The sequence below is a fragment of the Coregonus lavaretus genome, assembly GCF_964263955.1.
Source record: "Coregonus lavaretus genome assembly, chromosome: 5".
In the NCBI taxonomy this organism is placed as follows: Eukaryota; Metazoa; Chordata; class Actinopteri; order Salmoniformes; family Salmonidae; genus Coregonus; species Coregonus lavaretus.
In genome coordinates this window covers 59307634-59330095 of record NC_139992.1, presented here as the reverse complement: position 1 = coordinate 59330095, position 22462 = coordinate 59307634, and the positions used below count along the sequence as shown (strand labels likewise).

Sequence of the window (22462 nt, the reverse complement as noted above, 5' to 3'; positions counted from 1 at the left end):
CTCCATAGCCCACATTTAGTTAAGGGGAGGGAGAGAGAGAAAGACAGAATTATAAAACCATAACATAATGGTTTCCAGAGACTGAACAGCAACCCACAGCTCAGAGCAGACTACTAAGCATTAAGAGCGCTTTTCCCTTTTGTTCCCAAAAACCTCAGCTGGATTTGATAAATCTTTGGCCAAGCAGTTCTGCTAAATGGACGAGTTTCAACATTACAGTTACATAATGCGGGGATCAATGTGAATGCATATATAAAAGAGTAGGAGTGCTTATCTTAAGATGTTAACCCCGGTGTCCTGGCTAAATTCCCAACATAGCCCCATTTCCATCATGTCCACCTAATCACCCCCTCATTCATAATTGTCACATAGTATCACACCTCACCTCTCCTCTATATAAATGCAATCAAATATGATAATATTATTAATTTAAAGCTTCATTCTGGGATTTAAAAAACAACGAAATGTTCATCCCGCCACTTGTTTTGGTACACAGCTGACAGATGGGCCTAGGAAAATGTAACCCCTCTCAAATGAGGATTAGCTGTCAACTGATGTTTATTGACTCTCCAAGGTATTATCTAACCCATATGCTACGCTGTGAAATTAAATGATAGAAAGTGCAAGTGACAATGGTAAACAAGATCCATTGTTAATAGAGAGACATGATTTGTGGTTATTACTTACACAAAGTTTCATTGTTGGAGGTACAGCAGCACTCCATCACTCTCCTTCTTGGTAAAATAGCCCTTACACAGCCTGGAGGTGTGTTGGGTCATTGTCCTGATGAAAAACAAATGATAGTCCCACTAAGCCCAAACCAGATGGGATGGCGTATTGAGTTGGTATGTCCAAACTTTTGACTGGTAGTGTACGTGTTCGTGAGAGTCACCTTTGGATCTTTATGGGAATGTGTTTATTATGCTAATTAAAATCAAATAAAATTTTATTGGCCACATGCGCCGAATAAAACAGGTGCAGACATTACAGTGAAATGCTTACTTACAGCGCTTAACCAACAGTGCATTTATTTTAAATAAAAAAGTAGAATAAAACAACAAAAAAGTGTTGAGAAAAAAAGAGCAGAAGTAAAATAAAATAACAGTAGGGAGGCTATACAGTGGGGAAAAAAAGTATTTAGTCAGCCACCAATTGTGCAAGTTCTCCCACTTAAAAAAATTAGAAAGGCCTGTCATTTTCATCATAGGTACACGTCAACTATGACAGACAAAATGAGAAAAAAAAATGATGGTGGAAAATAAGTATTTGGTCAATAACAAAAGTTTCTCAATACTTTGTTATATACCATTTGTTGGCAATGACACAGGTCAAACGTTTTCTGTAAGTCTTCACAAGGTTTTCACACACTGTTGCTGGTATTTTGGCCCATTCCTCCATGCAGATCTCCTCTAGAGCAGTGATGTTTTGGGGCTGTCGCTGGGCAACACGGACTTTCAACTCCCTCCAAAGATTTTCTATGGGGTTGAGATCTGGAGACTGGCTAGGCCACTCCAGGACCTTGAAATGCTTCTTATGAAGCCACTCCTTCATTGCCCGGGCGGTGTGTTTGGGATCATTGTCATGCTGAAAGACCCAGCCATGTTTCATCTTCAATGCCCTTGCTGATGGAAGGAGGTTTTCACTCCAAATCTCACGAAACATGGCCCCATTCATTCTTTCCTTTACACGGATCAGTCGTCCTGGTCCCTTTGCAGAAAACAGCCCCAAAGCATGATGTTTCTACCCCCATGCTTCACAGTAGGTATGGTGTTCTTTGGATGCAACTCAGCATTCTTTGTCCTCCAAACACGACGAGTTGAGTTTTTACCTAAAAGTTCTATTTTGGTTTCATCTGACCATATGACATTCTCCCAATCCTCTTCTGGATCATCCAAATGCACTCTAGCAAACTTCAGACGGGCCTGGACATGTACTGGCTTAAGCAGGGGGACACGTCTGGCACTGCAGGATTTGAGTCCCTGGCGGCGTAGTGTGTTACTGATGGTAGGCTTTGTTACTTTGGTCCCAGCTCTCTGCAGGTCATTCACTAGGTCCCCCCGTGTGGTTCTGGGATTTTTGCTCACCGTTCTTGTGATCATTTTGACCCCACGGGGTGAGATCTTGCGTGGAGCCCCAGATCGAGGGAGATTATCAGTGGTCTTTTATGTCTTCCATTTCCTAATAATTTCTCCCACAGTTGATTTCTTCAAACCAAGCTGCTTACCTATTGCAGATTCAGTCTTCCCAGCCTGGTGCAGGTCTACAATTTTGTTTCTGGTGTCCTTTGACAGCTCTTTGGTCTTGGCCATAGTGGAGTTTGGAGTGTGACTGTTTGAGGTTGTGGACAGGTGTCTTTTATACTGATAACAAGTTCAAACAGGTGCCATTAATACAGGTAACGAGTGGAGGACAGAGGAGCCTCTTAAAGAAGAAGTTACAGGTCTGTGAGAGCCAGAAATCTTGCTTGTTTGTAGGTGACCAAATACTTATTTTCCACCATCATTTGCAAATAAATTCATAAAAAATCCTACAATGTGATTTTCTGGATTTTTTTTCCACAATTTGTCTGTCATAGTTGACGTGTACCTATGAAGAAAATTACAGGCCTCTCTCATCTTTTTAAGTGGGAGAACTTGCACAATTGGTGGCTGACTAAATACTTTTTTTCCCCACTGTATATACAGGGGAGTACCGGTGCAGAGTCAATGTGCGGGGGCACCGGCTAGTTGAGGTAGTTGAAGTAATATGTACATGTGGGTAGAGTTAAAGTGACTGTGCATAAATAATTAACAGAGTAGCAGCAGCGTAAAAAGATGGGTGGGGGGTGGGGGTGGGGGGGCAGCGCAAATAGTCTGGGTAGCCATGATTAGCTGTTCAGGAGTCTTTTGGACATAGACTTGGCACTCCGGTACCGCTTGCCGTGCGGTAGCAGAGAGAACAGTCTATGACTAGGGTGGCTGGAGTCTTTGACAATTTTGAGGGCCTTCCCTCCAGGCGGTGATGCAACCAGTCAGGATGCTCTCGATTTTGCAGCTGTATAATTTTTTGAGGATCTGAGGACCCATGCCAAATCTTTTCAGTCTCCTGAGGGGGAATAGGCTTTGTCATGCCCTCTTCACGACTGTCTTGGTGTGTTTGGACCATGATAGTTTGTTGGTGATGTGGACACCAAGGAACTTGAAGCTCTCAACCTGTTCCACTACAGCCCCGTCAATGAGAATGGGGGCGTGCTCAGTCCTCTTTTTTTTCCTGTTGTCCACAATCATCTCCTTTGCCTTGGTCATGTTGAGGGAGAGGTTGTTATCCTGGCACCACACGGCCAGGTCTCTGACCTCCTCCCTACAGGCTGTCTCATCGTTGTCGGTGATCAGGCCTACCACTGTTGTGTCGTCGGCAAACTTAATGATGGTGTTGGAGTCGTGCCTGGCCATGCAGTCATGGGTGAACAGGGAGTACAGGAGGGGACTGAGCACGCACCCCTGAGGGGACCCCGTGTTGAGGATCAGTGTGGCAGATGTGTTGTTACCTACCCTTACCACCTGGGGGCGGCCCGTCAGAAAGTCCAGGATCCAGTTGCAGAGGGAGGTGTTTAGTCCCAGGATCCTTATCTTAGTGATTAGCTTTGAGGGCACTATGGTGTTGAATGCTGAGCTGTAGTAAATGAATAGCATTCTCACGTAGGTGTTCCTCTTGTCCAGGTGGGAAAGGGCAGTGTGGAGTGCAATAGCGATTGCATCATCTGTGGATCTGTTGGGGCAGTATGCAAATTGGAGTGGGTCTAGGGTTTCTGGGATAATGGTGTTGATGTGAGCCATGACCAGCCTTTCAAAGCACTTCATGGCTACATGGCCTGCTTGAAATATGTTGGTATTACAGACTCAGTCAGGGACATGTTAAAAATGTCAGTGAAGACACTTGCCAGTTGGTCAGCACATGCTCGTAGTACACGTCCTGGTAATCCGTCTAGCCCTGCGGCCTTGTGAATGTTGACCTGCTTAAAAGTCTTACTCACATCGGCTACGGAGAGCGTGATCACATAGTCATCCGGAACAGCTGATGTTCTCATTCATGCTTCAGTGTTGCTTGCCTCGAAGCGAGCATCGAAGTGGTTTAGCTCGTCTGGAAGTCTTGTGTCACTGGGCAGCTCGCGGCTGTTTTTCCCTTTGTAGTCTGTAATAGTTTTCAAGCCCTGCCACATCCGACGAGCGTCAGAGCCGGTGTAGTACAATTCAATCTTAGTCCTGTGTTGACTCTTTGCCTGTTTGATGGTTCGTCGGAGGGCATAGCGGGATTTCTTATAAACGTCCGGGTTAGAGTCCCGCTCCTTGAAAGCTGAAGCTCTACCCTTTAGCTCAGTGCGGATGTTTCCTGTAATCCATGGCTTCTGATTGGGGTATGTACGTACGGTCACTGTGGGGACGACATCATCGATGCACTTATTGATGAAGCCAGTGACTGATGTGGTGTACTCCTCAATGCTCTCTGAAGAATCCCGGAACATGTTCCAGTCTGTGCTAGCAAAACAGTCCTGTAGCTTAGCATCTGCGTCATCTGACCACTTTTTTATTAACCGAGTCACTGGTGCTTCCTGCTTTAGTTTTTGCTTATAAGCAGGAATCAGGAGGATAGAGTTATGGTCAGATTTGCCAAATGGAGGGCGAGGGAGAGCTTTGTATGTGTCTCTGTGTGTGGAGTAAAGGTGGTCTAGAGTTTTTTTTCCTCTGGTTGCACATTTAACATGCTGGTAGAAATTAGGTAGAACGGATTTAAGTTTCCCTGCATTAAAGTCCCCGGCCACTAGGAGCGCTGCCTCTGGATGAGCGTTTTCCTGTTGACTTATGGCCTTATACAGCTCATTGAGTGCAATCTTAATGCCAGCATTGGTTTGTGGTGGTAAATAGACAGCTACGAAAAATATAGATGAAAACTCTCTTGGTAAATAGTGTGGTCTACAGCTTATCATAAGATACTCTACCTCAGGCGAGCAAAACCTCGAGACTTCCTTAGTATTTGATTTTGTGCACCAGCTGTTGTTTACAAATATTCACAGACCGCCACCCCTTGTCTTACCGGAGTCAGCCGTTCTATCCTGCCGATGTAGCGTATAGCCCGCTAGCTGTATGTTGTCCATGTCGTCATTCAGCCACGACTCGGTGAAACATAAGGTATTACCGTTTTTAATGTCCCGTTGGTAGGATAACCGTAATCTTAGGTCATCCAATTTATTCTCAAATGATTGAAGATTGGCTAATAGGATTGATGGGAGAGGCAGTTTACTCGCTCGTCGTCGGATTCTTACAAGGCACCCCGACCTACGTCCAAGATATCTCCGTCTCTTCCTCATGCGAATGACAGGGATTTGGGCCTTGTCGGGTGTCTGTAGGATATCCTTTGCGGCCGCCTCGTTGAAGAAAAAATCTTTGTCCAGGTAAGTAATCGCTGTCCTGATATCCAGAAGCTCTTTTTGGTTATAAGAGACGATGGCAGAAACATTATGTACAAAATAAATTAAAAATAACGCGGAAAAACACACATAATAGTACAATTGGTTAGAGGGCTGTAAAACGGCAGCCATCTTCTCCGGCGCCATTCTAGATTTCCGAGGGTGTGTGGACATCGACCTTAGAGGGTTAAGGACAGTAGGCAGTGATGAATAAGCTCCATTGTTATAAGCTCCATTGTTAATAGTGAAACGTGATTTGTGGTTGATATTCTTCACAATATACTATTTTCACATACACTATACCAGTACACGAATCTCTCAAACCCCATTATTCCATTTCTTATTCAGTTCTAAGAGACTAGGCCTAAAACTGATTAAAACCACGAGTAACAATTTGTGTCCTAGATTCAATGGACTTAATCAACAACAAGCACCATGACAAAAACAGCTCTAACTTTAACAGAGACCATAGGAGAACACAGAGAATAAATAGCTGGATCAAGATGTTGCAAAGGACTGTGTGGCTGAATTAGGAAAGGAAGAGGAGACAGTGTGTTGTTTGTGTTTTGGGAAAGAGACAGACCAGGAGAGGGGAGAGAAGGAGAGGGGGAGAGAGAGAGAGAATCTTGTTTTTCATTCAGAGATTGCAATTGGCTAGCTAAAATTGGCCTTGTGACTGTAACATGGCCGTGTAACGGGAAATAAAATTCCACTTACATTCCAGAGCCATAGAGACACACATGGCCTGGAAAACATAGACCATCAGCAACTGTAACCAAGCATGCTTAGGCCTACTGTATAGCTGTGACTGTAGCTAAGGCTTTCTAACCACACTGAATATATATATATATACATGGGAGATTTATCTGGACACAAAATGGACCGTTAGTCCTGTTTAATTGTACTGTGCATCTGTATATTTTTGTATTTTCTCTATATTAAGTTATAGAGACATGTGGAGCAGCAGAGGTCACCATCATGGCATCAGGGGACCTGGGGGCTTTCTGCAAATCTGCAAAAGAGCTCTGAGCATGCCAGGAATTATTGGTTGATTAGATCAGGTTAGATTTCTGACCAAAGGGCAGGGCTTGTGCCAAACTGGTGCTTCTTTTTCTGCTATGTCCCTCCCTTGTCTGTCTCTCGCTCTCAAACCCAACCATACACACAAATAAGGCCAGATGCACACATACAGTACATATGTGTGCATGCACGCACACACCTCCCCAGGCATTCCCAAACACCTGTAGAACATCAGTATTCCATATCTACATCCCTGCCTGTTACTACCGAAGAATTACAACCATTTAAATGCTTAATGTAATATATGTGACATGCAAGTGGAAAAATCAGACATGACATTTAACATGTTAAATATAACTTGCCTTATGTACACATGGGAACCAGCAGCTAATCAATTTACAATGGGTTATGTAACAAGGATATTTCACATAGGAGGAATAAAAACAAGGTCTGCGTCCCAGTTGGCACCCTATTCCCTATTTAGTGTACTAATTTTGACCAGGGCCAATAGGGCTCTGGTCAAAAGTAACGCACTATAAAGGGATTGGGTGCCATTTGGGACAAAGACAAGTTTTCCGAAGGAAACGAGCGGCTTGGGTCACAAGCGCTCGGCTAATGTTGTAAAAGACTTGACCAGAAGGGTATCCCTCTGTGTCTCACCTTTTAGTGTCTCACCTTTTAGCCAGGTACATTTCTATGGCAATGAACCCTTTAGAACTAACCCGCTCCGGGCAGGCTAACTCACGTCTAACTCCACCTGTGGAGGCTCCTCAGAGGAGGAAGGGGAGGACCATCCTCCTCAGTGAATTTCATAAATGTTTTAATTATAAAACATTTTAAAAGTGATCCTTTTTAGATAAAACTATACTAAATATAATAACATGTCACCAAATAACTGATTAAAACACACTATTTTGCAAAGAAGGTCTACAGTAGCCTCAACAGCACTCTGTAGGGTAGCATGGTGTAGCCGGAGGACAGCTAGCTTCCGTCCTCCTCTGGGTACATTGTCTTCAATACAAAACCTAGGAGGCTCATGGTTCTCACCCCCTTCCATAGACTTACACAGTAATTATGACAACTTCCGGAGGACGTCCTCCAGCCTATCAGAGCTTTTGCAGCATGAACTGACATGTTGTCCATCCAATCAAAGGATCAGAGAATTAATCTAGTACTGAAAGCATAAACTACAGTTAGCTAGCACTGCAATGTATAAAATGTGGTGAGTAGTTGACTCAAAGAGAGAGAAAGACAATAGTTGAACAGTTTTGAACATTAATTTCTTCCAAAATGAAGGAGAAGCAAGAGAGAATTTTTTTTCACTTTCAGTTTCAGTTACTTAGCTAGCAAATGCAGCTAGCTAGTTTAGCCTACTGAAACACCCTGCTCAAACAGATAGATGCTATGTTAGCTAGCTGGCTATGACTTTCCAACACAACACTGCAACTCTTCCAAGTCAAGGTAACGTTAAGCTTTTGGTATTACTAATTTATTGCCACCGGCCCACCGGTGTAACTGCTTACTGACTGTACACTAACATTACTGCATGATTGTAGCGGGTTTACTAACTCCTTAGTTCTATTAGCTATGCTGACTATGACGTTGCTTTAGCTAATATGGTGACAACGATGTAGGCTGTTTCAAGAGGTTTGGCTTGGAAAGGTTTTTTCGCCTGGTCACATACAGCTGAATTGTTGTGCATTGGAGTCCACACGCGAAGGGAAGAGAAGGAATACAATGTGGCTGTTATGAGAGTGAACTCTGTTTACACGTGATCAGGGGTGTATTCATTCTGCCGATTCTGTTGAAAAAAAATTCTTAAACGGAAGCAAACGGAACAAAACGGGGATAAACATACCTGAATTTGTCCAATAGAAACTCTCGTTTGTAGCTGTTGGACTAATAATTACCTTATTGTTGTAAACTGTGTTGTTGGCTAGCTCCTCTGACACAACACTCTCCTGACGAGAGATTACATTTTCTATGCCAGGCGAAATCGCGCCTCATTAGCTCATTGTTATGGATGTATCCAAATAAATGTCACTAGGAAACAGCTAAAACAAATGCAAATGCAGCTACTGTTGTTATTCTGTCTGCACTGTTTGATGTGACTGTAAGTTAGCCGTAGTTGGCTAGCTAGCAAGCAAGGGATAAGAACGTTGCCAGCCAGTTTGGCAATGGAACATTTATAACGTACCTCAAATGTGTCTCTCGACCTGTGTGCACCTACGTTGTAAACTTTCATTCATAGGCTAGGTTGTAGCAACCTAATGATGGGTATAGGGAACATTTGAGTATCATGTAGTAGCCTAAACCTATTGCTGTTACATTGAACTGGGTGAATGGAATATGAATGAGAGTCATCCAATATGCTGTAATAGAAATAAGACCATGCTCCCTCATCTTAAACGGCACTGACCGCCACTGAACTCCACTTACACTGAATGAAATGACTGAGCCATGAGTTAAGGACCAATGAAATCAGATTCCCTCCCTCTTGCAAAGATTGCGTCATCATCCCCTTCATTTGAGGAAAACGACTGATTCAATATTTTATTAATAAATCAAAAAATAGTGGTATAATTTTTCAGTTTTAAAATATATCCCATTACACATTTAGTAATGACAATGTATTTTAAGCTTCACGCACAGTAACACTTTTGTATGACGGAAAAACACACATAATAGTACAATTGGTACAAATAATTGTATCGATAGGAGTGGGAAAAAAGGTGCTTGTGCATTGATAAGCACACCAAAGCACACCAAAGTTGATAAGTAATCAAATAAAGACAGCACTTCTAAAAGCCTAATTCACACCATAGCCTGCTGATTTTGCAAGATAACTTTTATTTTCATTTTGATTTCGGGAACAAATGAAAATGTGGCACTGATTCGCCCTTGGATTGATATTTTAACATTGTCTCAATGAAGAGCCATGTGCAACATGCATGCGCAGTTACAAGCCTGCTAGAGTTAGAGGCAGGGGGACGAGCAGTATCCACTGTCGTAGTATGGATGAAGCCTGAGCTGGAATGTGATGCTAACTGAAGCTGGTTAGCTTTAGAAAACCCTGAGTAGATCTAGCTTGCTTCGTAAGATACCTCTCAGGTGTGATCAGACAGCATGTTGTGAAGAATTATAATAGACTACTAAGTGATAGGGTTGATCCACGGTTGAACAGGGTTGATTGTTTGCTGATCAAAGTAGTATCCCTAACTTGAACTGGAGTCACATAGAAATCCAACATGGTATATACTCCATCAGAGGCCTAGATGTGATGTCAAAAAGTGTAAATCCAAGTGGTTGGTTTAAGATCTGCCTACTGCATATTGGTAGAGGTAAAGAAACAAAGGTAAGATGGAACTTCGTCCAATTCTGCATATTGGATGAACAAGATTTAGATTTGACTCAGCAGAACTAATCAACGACACAGCCAGGGATGGTCCCATTATCCCCATACCATCATGCTTATCTCTCCCTGCCATCAGAGGCGCTCCAGAGAGTCATGTGATGGCCGGGCTAGGCCGAGCAGTGCCTCCCGGAGTCTGGACATAGTCCACATCGTCTGCTGACTACTGCATGGCACAGATAGTCCTGAGACTCATTACCTAGAAACCCACACAGCGTGAGAAGGGAGAGTCAATGCTCTTCATAACATTGCTAGCTCTGACCTGACTCCTATGAGAATCAATGCAAGTAAAAAAATATATTTTTTTAACCAATTGATCTGCTTTTTATGATATAGGAGGGTGTTTTTGTAAAATGTCTTAAGGGGTTTCCCTATTTTGTTTAATTAAGGCCAAACCATACAAGTGAGGTGAAAGTTCAAGTGAAACAAATGTGAGTGTCAAACCACAACTGGATCATGCAACCTTGCCTTTATGGAATAATATAATGAACTGCCCAATCAGCTGACTAGTAGACTCCATCTCTACCAGAGAAAAAATCAGGAATGTGCCAATTATCTGGCATTACACGGTTGGGCTTCAGTACAGGTCATGTGATCTGTGGCTCACTCCCAGACATCCCAGTAGAGCTTAGATATATAGAGGCCCTCTATCAGTGTTTACTATCATGCCTACCCACTGGGTACAAACAGGTTGAAAGGACATTGCTTTAACGACTTTTCAACATTGTATCAACATGGAAATCAAATTGGATTTTAAAAATTCTATTTTGGTCTTGCCTGAAGTCCACCACAGGCGTCAAGGCTTTAGTTAATTTAACATTAGTCAAACATGCTTAGTTGACATCAAATATCAACAAAAAGCCTTAGGGTGTCTCTCCAGAGGGAGTTAAGGGAACGAAAAGTATGTACAGTATGTACTGTATACTGCATTTGACTCTGAGGTGAACCTTGAGGTCACTCCTAATCCCAGTCTACAGAAAACTGCAATTAAAATGAGACAGATTAACACGTCTCCTGGAGAGAGAGCCGTCTGAACCAACAAAATATCCTAATCTGCACTAATTTACACTATTAATCTACGTGGTCACACAGTGTACATTCAATGGTAGATATCTTCAAAAGTAGCCTTTGTCAGCTGGACCCAACTCTGGTATTCTCTGGGTAGAAAGTATGATTCCCTCAACAAAGTGGAATGATAATCCTTATTCAAATGTGATGTAATGTCTATAGACTCTGATATATGGTCAAATGTATCAAAATAATTACATTAAATGAATAAAGAATAACTGATTGATCCTGCATGGTAAGTGATCTTTAAAGTTGCTGTTCCAAATTACAGAGCAGTAAACCTCTGACATTTCAACATATCCAGTAGCTCAATTAGATTGTTACTAAGATATGACATTGTTGTATTCTTAGGCGAGATCGGTCACTGGCAGACAGAATAGTGATAAATAGCTAATATGATCCAATATACATAATATTTCCATACTACTTCAATATAACCTACTGAAATCAAACCAACAATTTGGCAACAAAAACAACAACCTTCTTAAGTTGAAACATATAAGAGAGCCCCTGCCTTTTGTATGAGTCCAGCTCTTGGTGATGTTTGCTTTCATTTCAACAAAGTAGAGATGTGTTTTTTTGTGAACCAACAAACCTCTATGTTCAAATAAAAGGATAAACAAAAGGATAAATAATACATAAAATGAAAAGAGGTTTGCCTACCCCAGTCTGTCCTCCTCTTTCTTCCTCAAGTCAAAGTCTCTCTGGACGACCTGAAACACGTGCTGGGCCTCCTCCTCTGTCAGTGTGGAGAGATCCAGCTTCTTCCCCATAGCGGTGGTAGGCATCATGGTCACCTTGGGTGCCTGGGGACCATTCACTGCTTTATATTGGACTGCAAGAATGGGGAGAGAAAACCAGTTAGATTGCCACCATAGTGCAACAGAAAGACACAAGACAAATGTTTACTCAAAACCATTATAATACAAAACGACCGTGGCATCAAATATAGAAAAAAAGTACCTGGAACAGGAACTCAACCAAGAAAAGCCAAATCCCCTAATAACTACAACACAAAACACTACAGTTGATGTTCCAAAGTCAATGTGTGATACAGCTGGATGGAGTAGTAAAGCTATAGCAATTTGACAAAAAAAATAACTGCAAGCTTTGCTTTGATGTAGTTCACCTCTTGTCATCCACACACATGAAAATATGTCTCTGTTTTTATATTGCAACAAAAGTAATACAAATACTTGCAGACAGTGTAACTGACAAAACAACATGAGGTAGGGAATGCAGGACACTCAAACATTCTGGGTTGTTTGGTTGACCCAACAGCTGGTTTGCAGGCGTTGGGTCACTTAGTTGGGTTGTTTTCTTTAAAAAGAGAAAGGTTCCATTGTTGATACTGGGTTATCGGTGCTAGGTTATTGAGATATGACCCAATTGGTCAGATCAGAAGACCGGAAGCGTAGTTTAGTAGAGGCATGGCTTTCAGATTGTTATTTTTACCCACCTGTGAGAGAAATGTCATTCCTGTTCATCTGTTCTGTTGTATAGTTGTCACATGTTAAGGTTGAACATTGACATTTTTGTAGTTTCAATGAGGCTTACAGAAGTGTACAAGGTCTGTAAAATGCCTATGCAAATCCCATTGTTTGGATAGATACCACCTTCTTATAACATGTAATAAATTATCTTAAAATTCTAGAAGAATGTGTAAAAAGCTTAACATTTTAAGGACAAATTACATTTGCAGTATGTAAACTTAACATGATGAACAGGAATTACATTTACTCTCACGGGTGGCCAATTAGCACTATCTGAAAGCCACGCCCCTAATAAGACACTCCTCCTGAAAATAACCTAAGGATTACATTAAAAAAGACCCAGCTGCTAGGTCAGCCAAGCATGAAAGTAAAAAATACCCAACTGATGGTTAAATTGACCCATGTTTGAGTAATCCCAACATGTTGGGTTATTCACAAAATATTTACCCAGCGCTGGGTTACCAAATAACCCAAATTGGGTTGTTTTTAACCTAGCATTTTTTTTAGAGTGTAAGAGGAATTGTGGAGGACTTGGGGGCTCTTTCATTTTTGTACACTTTGCCTCTGTTTTACATTAACCAGTTCCTCTGGACTGACTAAATGCAAAACAGCCAACATAAACAAAGTACAGAAAATACATATTATCAGAGGAACCGTTAACACACTCCAGAATACTGCAACATTAGGCCTACCCACCGTAAATGTCCCTTTTCCTCATCATTTGGTCAGGGTTAGATAGCCCCACCAGAAATGTATACATTTAGAAATGCTGTTAATGCAATCATATTTCTGGTATTCATATTGTGTTGCAATGTTATTCAAACCCATTTGTGAATGGCATATGGAACGTATTCATCTTGTGTGAAATGTTCAGTAGGGAGGTGTTCAGTAATGTTTTTATTTATTGTCAAAAGCATAATCATTCAAGTAACCCAACACTTAGTTTAGATGTCTTGCTAAGTTGCCTTTTCCCAACTCAGTGCATCCGCATGTATTTAAGTGATAATGATCGAGAAGCCGGTGTTTGAAGGCTATATTGGCACGGGTGTTGTTACATATTAAAATAATGATTGACATATTTTAATTAAAAACTTTATTTTGATTAATTTATTCATACTATTTAATCCTTCCATGAGATATAGTCCCAACACAAATATAGGGTTGCTACCCAAGCCGGCTGGTCATTCGGTCTATCGGTTCGGTTGCCAGAGATGCGACCCAGTCTTTAAGTATTTTTGTTATAGATCTATGGACGCGACCCAGTCGTTCGTTCTAAATGTTCCGTTGCCATGATGGCTGGCAACGTTCTTATCCCTTGCTTGCTAGCTAGCCAACTTTGGCTAACACAGTCACGTCAAACAGTGCAGCCAGAATAACAGCAAAGTAGCTGCATTTGCGTTTGTTTAAGCTGTTTTCTAGTGATTTTTTGGGATACATCCATTTTCACATTTACATTTTAGTCATTTAGCAGACGCTCTTATCCAGAGCGACTTACAGTTAGTGAGTGCATACATTATATATTTTTATTTTTTCATACTGCCCCCCCTCCCGTGGGAATCGAACCCACAACCCTGGCGTTGCAAACGCCATGCTCTACCAACATCCCCTGCCGGCCATTCCCTCCCCTACCCTGGACGACGCTGGGCCAATTGTGCGCAATGAGCTAATGATGTGCGATTTCGCCTGGCATAGAACATTTTCTCTCTCACAGCTAACACAATCACTTCAAACTGAAGCTGGAATTCGTGTTTTTTAATTGGCATTTCTTTATTTTATTTTATTTTATTTTTGATTTTATTTTTTGGGGGGGCATTTCTTTGTATATATCCATAAAAATGATGCTGATTCATGATTTCGACTGGCTGAGAAAAGCTGCCAGCCTGTCTGTCTCGTCCCGACTCCCGACACGTTCATTACCATAAGACAGCTGGAGATCGAATTTCAATATTGAAACAATGTTGCAAATGTTGGAGAGACAGACAACAATGTTATTACAAATCTCCGCTGTTAAAAACCAAATGCCAGGCTAAAATAAATGTCTAGATGCTTTTTACAGTGTAGATCTAGTATATAAATTGCCTGGCTGAGTTGATGAGACAGTGGATTGTGCAGTCAGATGGAACAGAGTAAATAGGCATTTCAACATCATAGATTTAGCCGGTAGTAACGTGTGGAGTAAACACCGGCTGGAATGCAATTTTAACCAATCAGCATCCAGGATTAGACACACCCGTTGTATAACCACACATATCCACTGTATCCCCATGCCAAACCAGTCCCATAGTTGGCAGTATTTTTTAATTGCTCCCATTAAGGTGGTCATAAATCCCAACACATTGCATAAAATATCTGAGTTTAACAGCAGCGTTCTGGACTACAGCAGTGTAAGGTCTCCAAGGAATTGGGCAATTCATTTAATCTGAACAGTGAACAGACAGTAGGCTAATACTATAATAAACTATTTATTTATAGTATGTTTAGGTTTTATTAGGCTAAATAAGCATTTCAGCATTTATAAACATATATAACCATTTATAATGGCTTATCAATAAAAGTTATTAGAAAATGTAACATCGAAAGATGGAATACAGCATTACTTAAGCCTCTAATGAATGTTTGGTATTCTAAACAGTTTGTGTACTTTTTATAGTCTAGGCCTACTGCATAGTATAATTTCAAGATAATCCATGTGTAGCCATGTGTAGCGGTCAGTATTCTATTTCAGGATTTCCCAAACATTTCAGGCCTATGATCCAACTAGAGCCTTTTTCAAGTTCTCACGACCCATGAAATGAACCCCATTTGAATAAAATCTATGTTTGTTGTCACAACTCAGTCTTAGAAACACTGGCCTACTATGTTGGCTTCTACAATTGTCAAGGCCAAGACCCAAAGGCAATTGTTTTCTTCCCTTCCCTGACTACTTTAGATTAAATTGCTGTCATTGGTGTGGGTTGTTGATATGAGTCTCAGTGTAGGAGTGCTGATCTAGGATCAGTTTTGTCTTTTAGATCATAATTAGGGATGGGCACTAATATGTAAAGTCATTATCGACATCAGTAGATTTGTAAAAATTTGATATCGATATCATATATCGTAATTTTACAACATGTGTAGGCAAAAAATTTGTTTTATCTTCCACCGTAACGTTGTGGTTTCAGTTCCTTATGAGCCACCATAGTTGTCACTGCTCGAATGGATGAAGCAAACTGGCTGGCTAGCTAAATCTAAACTGGAGTAAACATTTACATTTACATTTTAGTCATTTAGCAGACGCTCTTATCCAGAGCGACTTACAGGAGCAATTAGGGTTAAGTGCCTTGCTTAAGGGCACATCGACAGATTTTTCACCTAGTCGGCTCGGGGATTAGAACCAGCGACCTTTCGGTTACTGGCACAACGCTCTTACCCACTAAGCTACCTGCCGCCCTACAACAAACTAGCTGTACCGCTACAACAAATCTGTAGCTAGATTTCCAAATAATTTGTGCCCATTCCATCTCTGTCCAATTCGCTAAAAACGTCACCATCCACAGATCTGTAGGAGAGAGTAGAGCTAGCGTGTTTGAAAAAATTCAACCCAATGGAGCTAGCTAGCTAACGTTAACTAAAACAGATGAAAGAAATTGCAAGCAACAAGCATATTTTTTTTTAACCCCCTTTTTTGATATTGTCTCATTGCTGCAACTCCCGAACGGGCTCGGGAGGCGAAGGTCGAGTCACGCGTCCTCCAAAACATGACCCGCCAAAGCGCGCTTCTTAACACCTGCCCGCTTAACCCGGAAGCTCGCTTAACCCGGAAGCTAGCCGCACCAATGTGTCAGAGGAAACACCATTCAACTAACAAGTCAGCCTGCAGGCGCCCGGCCCTCCACAAGAAGTCGCAAGAGCGCGATGAGCCAAGTAAAGCCCCCCCCCGGCCAAACCCTCCCCTAACCTGGACGACGCTGGGTCAATTGTGCGCCGCCCTATGGGACTCCCGATCACGGCCGGTTGTGATACAGCCCGGGATCAAACCCGGGTCTGTAGTGACGCCTCTAGCACTGCGATGCAGTGCCTTGGACCACTGCCCCACTCGGGAGGCCCAGCATTTATTTATTCTTTCCAGATTAACTGTGCGCAAGCATCAACTAAACTTAAGCCACACATAATATAAACAACACATGTTTGTTACAACTATCCATCTTTCTTATCATGTGCTAGCTGGCTAGCAGCTGGCTATTTTGTCGGATGGGTTCCACCACTGACTTAGGGGCTAGTCACTAGTTACATGGCTTGCTGGCTAGCTAGTTAGCTAGCATCTAGCTGAGGGGCGTTAGGTAACGTTAGCTAAAGCAGATGGGGAAAAAAATTGGCAGTTGGCTATCTACACACGTAAAAAAACAAATGAACTGTGCAAAGCATCAACTAAACTAAAGAATGTAAAGACAACATGTTAAACATTTTATTCATAAACTGTCCATACTGTCTATACGCACCTATATACACACACATACACTACCAGTCAAAAGTTTGGACACACCTACTCATTCAAGTGAGTATATAGATATATAGATACACCGTGACGAGTGTATATATATCTATATCTATATCTATCTAGATATCTATCTCTATATCTACAGTTGAAGTCGGAAGTTTACATACATTTAGGTTGGAGTCATTAAAACTTGTTTTTCAACCACTCCACAAATTTCTTGTTAACAAACTATAGTTTTGGCAAGTCCGTGACGAGAGCCTGAGGCTCATTGTCATGCCATTCATTTGCTGCCATCACCTCTTGTTTCAGCATGATAATGCACAGCCCCATATCGCAAGGATCTGTACACAATTTCCGGAAGCTGAAAATGTTCCAGTTCTTCCATGGCCTGCATACTCACCAGACATGTCACCACCCATTGAGCATGATTGGGATGCTCTGGATCGACGTGTACGACAGTGTTCCAGTTCACCAATATCCAGCAACTTCTCACAGCCATTGAAGAGGAGTGGGACAACATTCTACAGGCCACAATTAACAGCCTGCGAAGGAGATGTGTTGCGCTGCATGAGTCAAATTGTGGTCACACCCAGTACTGACTGGTTTTCTGATCCACGCCCCTACCTTTTTTTAAAGGTATCTGTGACCAACAGATGCAAATCCATAGATTAGGGCGTAATGAATTTATTTAAATTGACTGATTTTCTTATGTGAACTGTAAATCAGTAAAATCTTTGAAATTGTTGCATGTTGCGTTTCTATTTTTGTTCAGTTTATATGTATCATCATGAAAACTGTAATAATGCAATTTAGCAAGTCATATTTGATCATCAACCGTGTCAAATGCTTTGGATAAATATAAAAAAATGCCAAGAGCGTATTCATTGTTGTTCAGGGCTGTAAAGATGTTACCCACAAGTTGTAAAAGAGCAATATCTGTGGGGTAGTTTTTACGAAAACCATGTTGGTTCTCATATAGAATAGCATTGGTTTAAGTGTTTCAACATTCTTTTATACACCATTTTCTCTCCAAAACAAAACTGTAGTACAGATATTGGTGAAGATATACACTCACCGGACAGTTTATTAGGTACACCCATCTAGTACCAAGTTGGAACCCCTTTGCCACCAGAACAACATGAATTTATCAGGGCATGGATTCTACAAATTGGAAATGTTCCAAAGGGATGTTGGTCCATGCTGATGCGATGTCATCACAAAGTTGCTGCAGATTGGACGGCGGTACACCCCCGCCACCAGCCTGTACCATTGACACCATGCAAGATAGGTCCATGGACTCATGCTGCATACACCAAATCCTGACTCTGCCATCAGCATGACGCAACAGGAACCAGGATTCGTCGGACCAGGCAATGTTTTTCCACTCCTCAATTGTCCAGTGTTGGTGATCGTGTGCCCACTGGAGCCACTTCTTCTTCTTTTTAGCTGATAGGAGTGGAACCCGGTGTGGTCGTATGCTGCAGTAGCCCATCCGTGACAAGGATTGATGAGTTGTGCGTTCCGAGATTCTGCACACCACTGTTGTACTGTTATTCGTCTGTTTGTGGCCCGCCTGTTAGCTTGCAACATCAACAAGCTGTTTTTTTCTCCCACAGGACTGCCGCTGACTGGATGTTTTTTGTTTGTCGCACCATTCTCGGGAAACCCTAGACACTGTCGTGCATGAAAAGCCAGCAGGGTTGCCGTTTCTGAGATACTGGATCCGGCGTGCCTGGCACCGACGATCATACCACTCTCAGTTGCTTAGGTCACTCGTTTTGCCTATTGTAACGTTCAATCGAACAGTAACTGAATGCCTCGATGCATGTCTGCCTGCTTTATATAGCAAGCCATGGCCACGTGACTCAATGTCTGTCAGAGCGATCCGAGAACAGGGTGGTTTACCTAGTCAACTAGCCAGTGAGTGTACGTTAGAGGCTCAATAATCGAGGAAGACACTGCACTGGGCGAAAAGGGTCAATATCAGGGGATAACTTCATCTGTATACACTGAACAAAAATATAAACGCAACATGTAAAGTGTTGGTCCCATGTTTCATGAGCTGAAATAATAAATCACAGAAATGTTCCATAGGCACAAAAAGCATATTTCTCTCAAATGTTGTGCACAAAAGTGTTTACATCCCTGTTAGTGAGTATTTCTCCTTTGCCAAGATAATCCATCCACCTGACAGGTGTGGCATATCAAGAAGCTTATTAAATAATATGATCATTACACAGGTGCACCTTGTGCTGGAGATAATAAAAGGCCACTCTAAAATGTGCAATTTTGTCACACAACACAATACCACTGATGTCTCATGTTTTGAGGGAGCATGGAATTTGCATGCTGACTGCAGGAATGTCCACCAGAGCTGTTGCCAGAGAATGTAATGTTTCTCTACCGCCTCCAACTTCGTTTTAGAGAATTTGGCAGTACGTCCAACCAGCCTCACAATCACAGACCACGTGTATGGCGTTGTGTGTGCGAGGAGTTTGCTGATTCAACGTTGTGAATAGAGTGCCCCATGGTGGCGGTGGGGTTATGGTATGAGCAGGCATAAGCTACGGACAACGAACACAATTGCATTTTATCAATGGCAATTTGAATGCACAAAGATACCTTGACGAGATCCTGAGGCCCATTGTCGTGCCATTCATCCGCCGCCATCACTTCATGTTTCAGCATGATAATGTACAGCCCCATGTCGCAAGAATCTGTACACTGAATGCATTTCCACTGCTCCAGAGTCCAATGGCGGTGAGCTTTACACCACTCCAGCAGACACTTTGCATTGCACATGGTGATCTTCATTAAAAAAACAATTTCATAATAAACAAACAGCTTTGTGCTGAAGTTGCTTCCAGAGGCAGTTTGGAACTTGGTAGTGAGTGTTTCAACCAAGGACAGACGCACTACGCACTTCAGCACTTGGCGGTCCTGTTCTGTGAGCTTGTGTGGCCTACTACTTCGCGGCTGAGCCGTTGTTGCTCCTAGACATTTCTACTTCACAATAACAGCACTTACAGTTGACCGGGGCAGCTCTAGCAGGGCAGAAATTTGACAAACTGACTTCTTGGAAAGGTGGCATCCTATGACAGTGCCATGTTGAAAGTCACTAAGCTCTTCAGTAAGGCCATTCTACTGCCAATGTTTGTCTATGGAGATTCAATGGCTGTGTGCTCGATTTTATACACCTGTCAACAACGGGTGTGGCTGAATTATCAAAATCTATTGTATATATATAGTGTATGTCTGATCGAAAATGGACTAAATCTGACTCATGATCAATGTCCAGCGCCAAATTATTTTACCTGTTCAGGTGCCGAAAATCATTGTGCTTCTTCACATGAAGGTGACATATCTGAGCATACATTTGCACCATATTCAGTAGTAGGCTACAAGCCACAGAAAAGCAAACACCGTCATATTTAATCCAAAGCACATTTCTGCTATTTCTGTTTAAAAATGCAGCATAGCAAATCCAGAACTCTTATCACAACACATGTTTTCTGTAAAGATGCAAACTAAGGCCAATCTTTGCAAAACATTTATTTTATTTATTTAACAGAAAATTCAATTTGCACACCCTCAATACCCCTGCCTGCCCTGTTTGTTATGGACGATGGACAAGATGGGGTCGTGGAACCAACGTGGTAGTGTTGGACTGTGATCCACTCCAAACTGTCAATGCATAAATCATGAATCAATATTGTGTAGATATAGCAAGAAAATATTGTCATTTCACATGACCATAGCACTCTACCTGCTTCATTCATGATGTGAAAACTAACTGGAACAAGCTAGCTAGCCAAGTGGCTAGGGAGCTAGCTAGCTATCTTATATTAACAGGTGTCACCTTGAGGCTTGATAGTGGGTTAAAAAAATCCTGAAGGGAAGGACATTTTGTTATTTGTAAGCTAGCTAGGCTACCAGCTAGCTTTTACCTCCCTATCAAGCCTAGCTAGCTAGCTAGCCCTACTGGCTGCTGGCCAAATTAGCTAACATTCTTGATTGTAGTTACTAAGAGAAATAAAACATCTCAAATTAGCCACTCACTTTAGCGTTAACTTCTTTGTTTTTCCAGTTGACAGTCCGACACACACCGTTTACAAACTCATTTGTGGCGCCCAAATTCAGAAATGCCCCCTGTGTAGTTGGTAGAGCATGGCGTTTGCAACGCCAGGGTTGTGGGTTCGATTCCCACGGGGGGGCAGTATGAAAATGTATACACTCACTAACTCTAAATCCCTCTGGATAAGAGCGTCTGCTAAATGACAAAAATGTAAAACTCCACAATATGTGATTCTTGTTGCTAGGCTACCAGTTACAGTGCTTGCAGTTTGCGCGTGCCTTTATGCAGATGGCATACAAAAAGTTTAGCTAGTGTCTGAAATAATTATATAGATTTAACATTTATCAAGTTATTGAACATGTCCTCAAAACTAAGATACGCATCAGAAATTGTCCTTATTTAGCATATCAAAAAGCATATAAAGATCCTGATATGGACCTCAGTCAAGAGCATATGCATTGTATGTTCTGAGAAAATATACTATGTAGGCCTACTGTCAGTATTTGTCTTCATATAGAGAATATAAGATGTCCACACAGGATATCTAATGAGTCAATATCCGGCCATACCATGCATGATATCGGGAACGAATCAAAAAATGATTAGTGCATGAAAGAAAAATATAGATTTCAAATTTGAACCCTGGCAAGAAAAATTTGAACCCTGGCAAGACGGAGCTGCTCTTCCTCCCCGGGAAGGACTGCCCGTTCCATGATCTCGCCATCACGGTAGACAACTCCGCTGTGTCCTCCTCCCAGAGTGCGAAGAGCCTAGGCGTGACCCTGGACAACACCCTGTCGTTCTCCGCCAACATCAAGGCGGTGACCCGCTCCTGCAGGTTCATGCTCTACAACATTCGGAGAGTGCGACCCTGCCTTACACAGGAAGCGGCGCAGGTCCTGGTCCAGGCACTTGTCATCTCCCGTCTGGACTACTGCAACTCGCTGTTGGCTGGGCTCCCTGCCTGTGCCATTAAACCCCTACAACTCATCCAGAATGCCGCAGCCCGTCTGGTGTTCAACCTTCCCAAGTTCTCTCACGTCACCCCCCTCCTCCGCACACTCCACTGGCTTCCAATTGAAGCTCGCATCCGCTACAAGACCATGGTGCTTGCCTTTGGAGCAGTGAGGGGAACGGCACCCCTGTACCTTCAGGCTCTGATCAGTCCCTACACCCAAACGAGGACATTGCGTTCATCCACCTCTGGCCTGCTGGCTCCCCTTCCTCTGCGGAAGCACAGCTCCCCCTCAGCCCAGTCAAAACTGTTCGCTGCTCTGGCACCCCAATGGTGGAACAAGCTCCCTCACGACGCCAGGACAGCGGAGTCACTCACCACCTTCCGGAGACATTTGAAACCCCACCTCTTTAAGGAATACCTGGGATAGGCTAAAGTATTCCTTCTAACCCCCCCCCCCTCCCCCCAAATTGTAAAGTGGTTATCCCACTGGCTATAGGGTGAACGCACCAATTTGTG

The 22462-nt window shown here is 42.4% G+C and overlaps 1 protein-coding gene across 1 annotated transcript in view; it reads right to left on the bottom strand.

Moving 5' to 3' along the window:
• Window positions 1–11734, bottom strand: part of LOC311129682 (melanophilin-like) — a gene marked incomplete at both ends in the record, with an annotated part of 144944 nt that extends 133210 nt beyond the window's left edge. Inside the window, one exon of the mRNA XM_084162080.1 lies at window positions 11607–11734. Within this exon, the coding sequence (XP_084018206.1) occupies window positions 11607–11734 (128 nt within the window). The remainder of the gene's footprint in view (window positions 1–11606) is intronic.
• Window positions 11735–22462: the final 10728 nt, after the last annotated feature.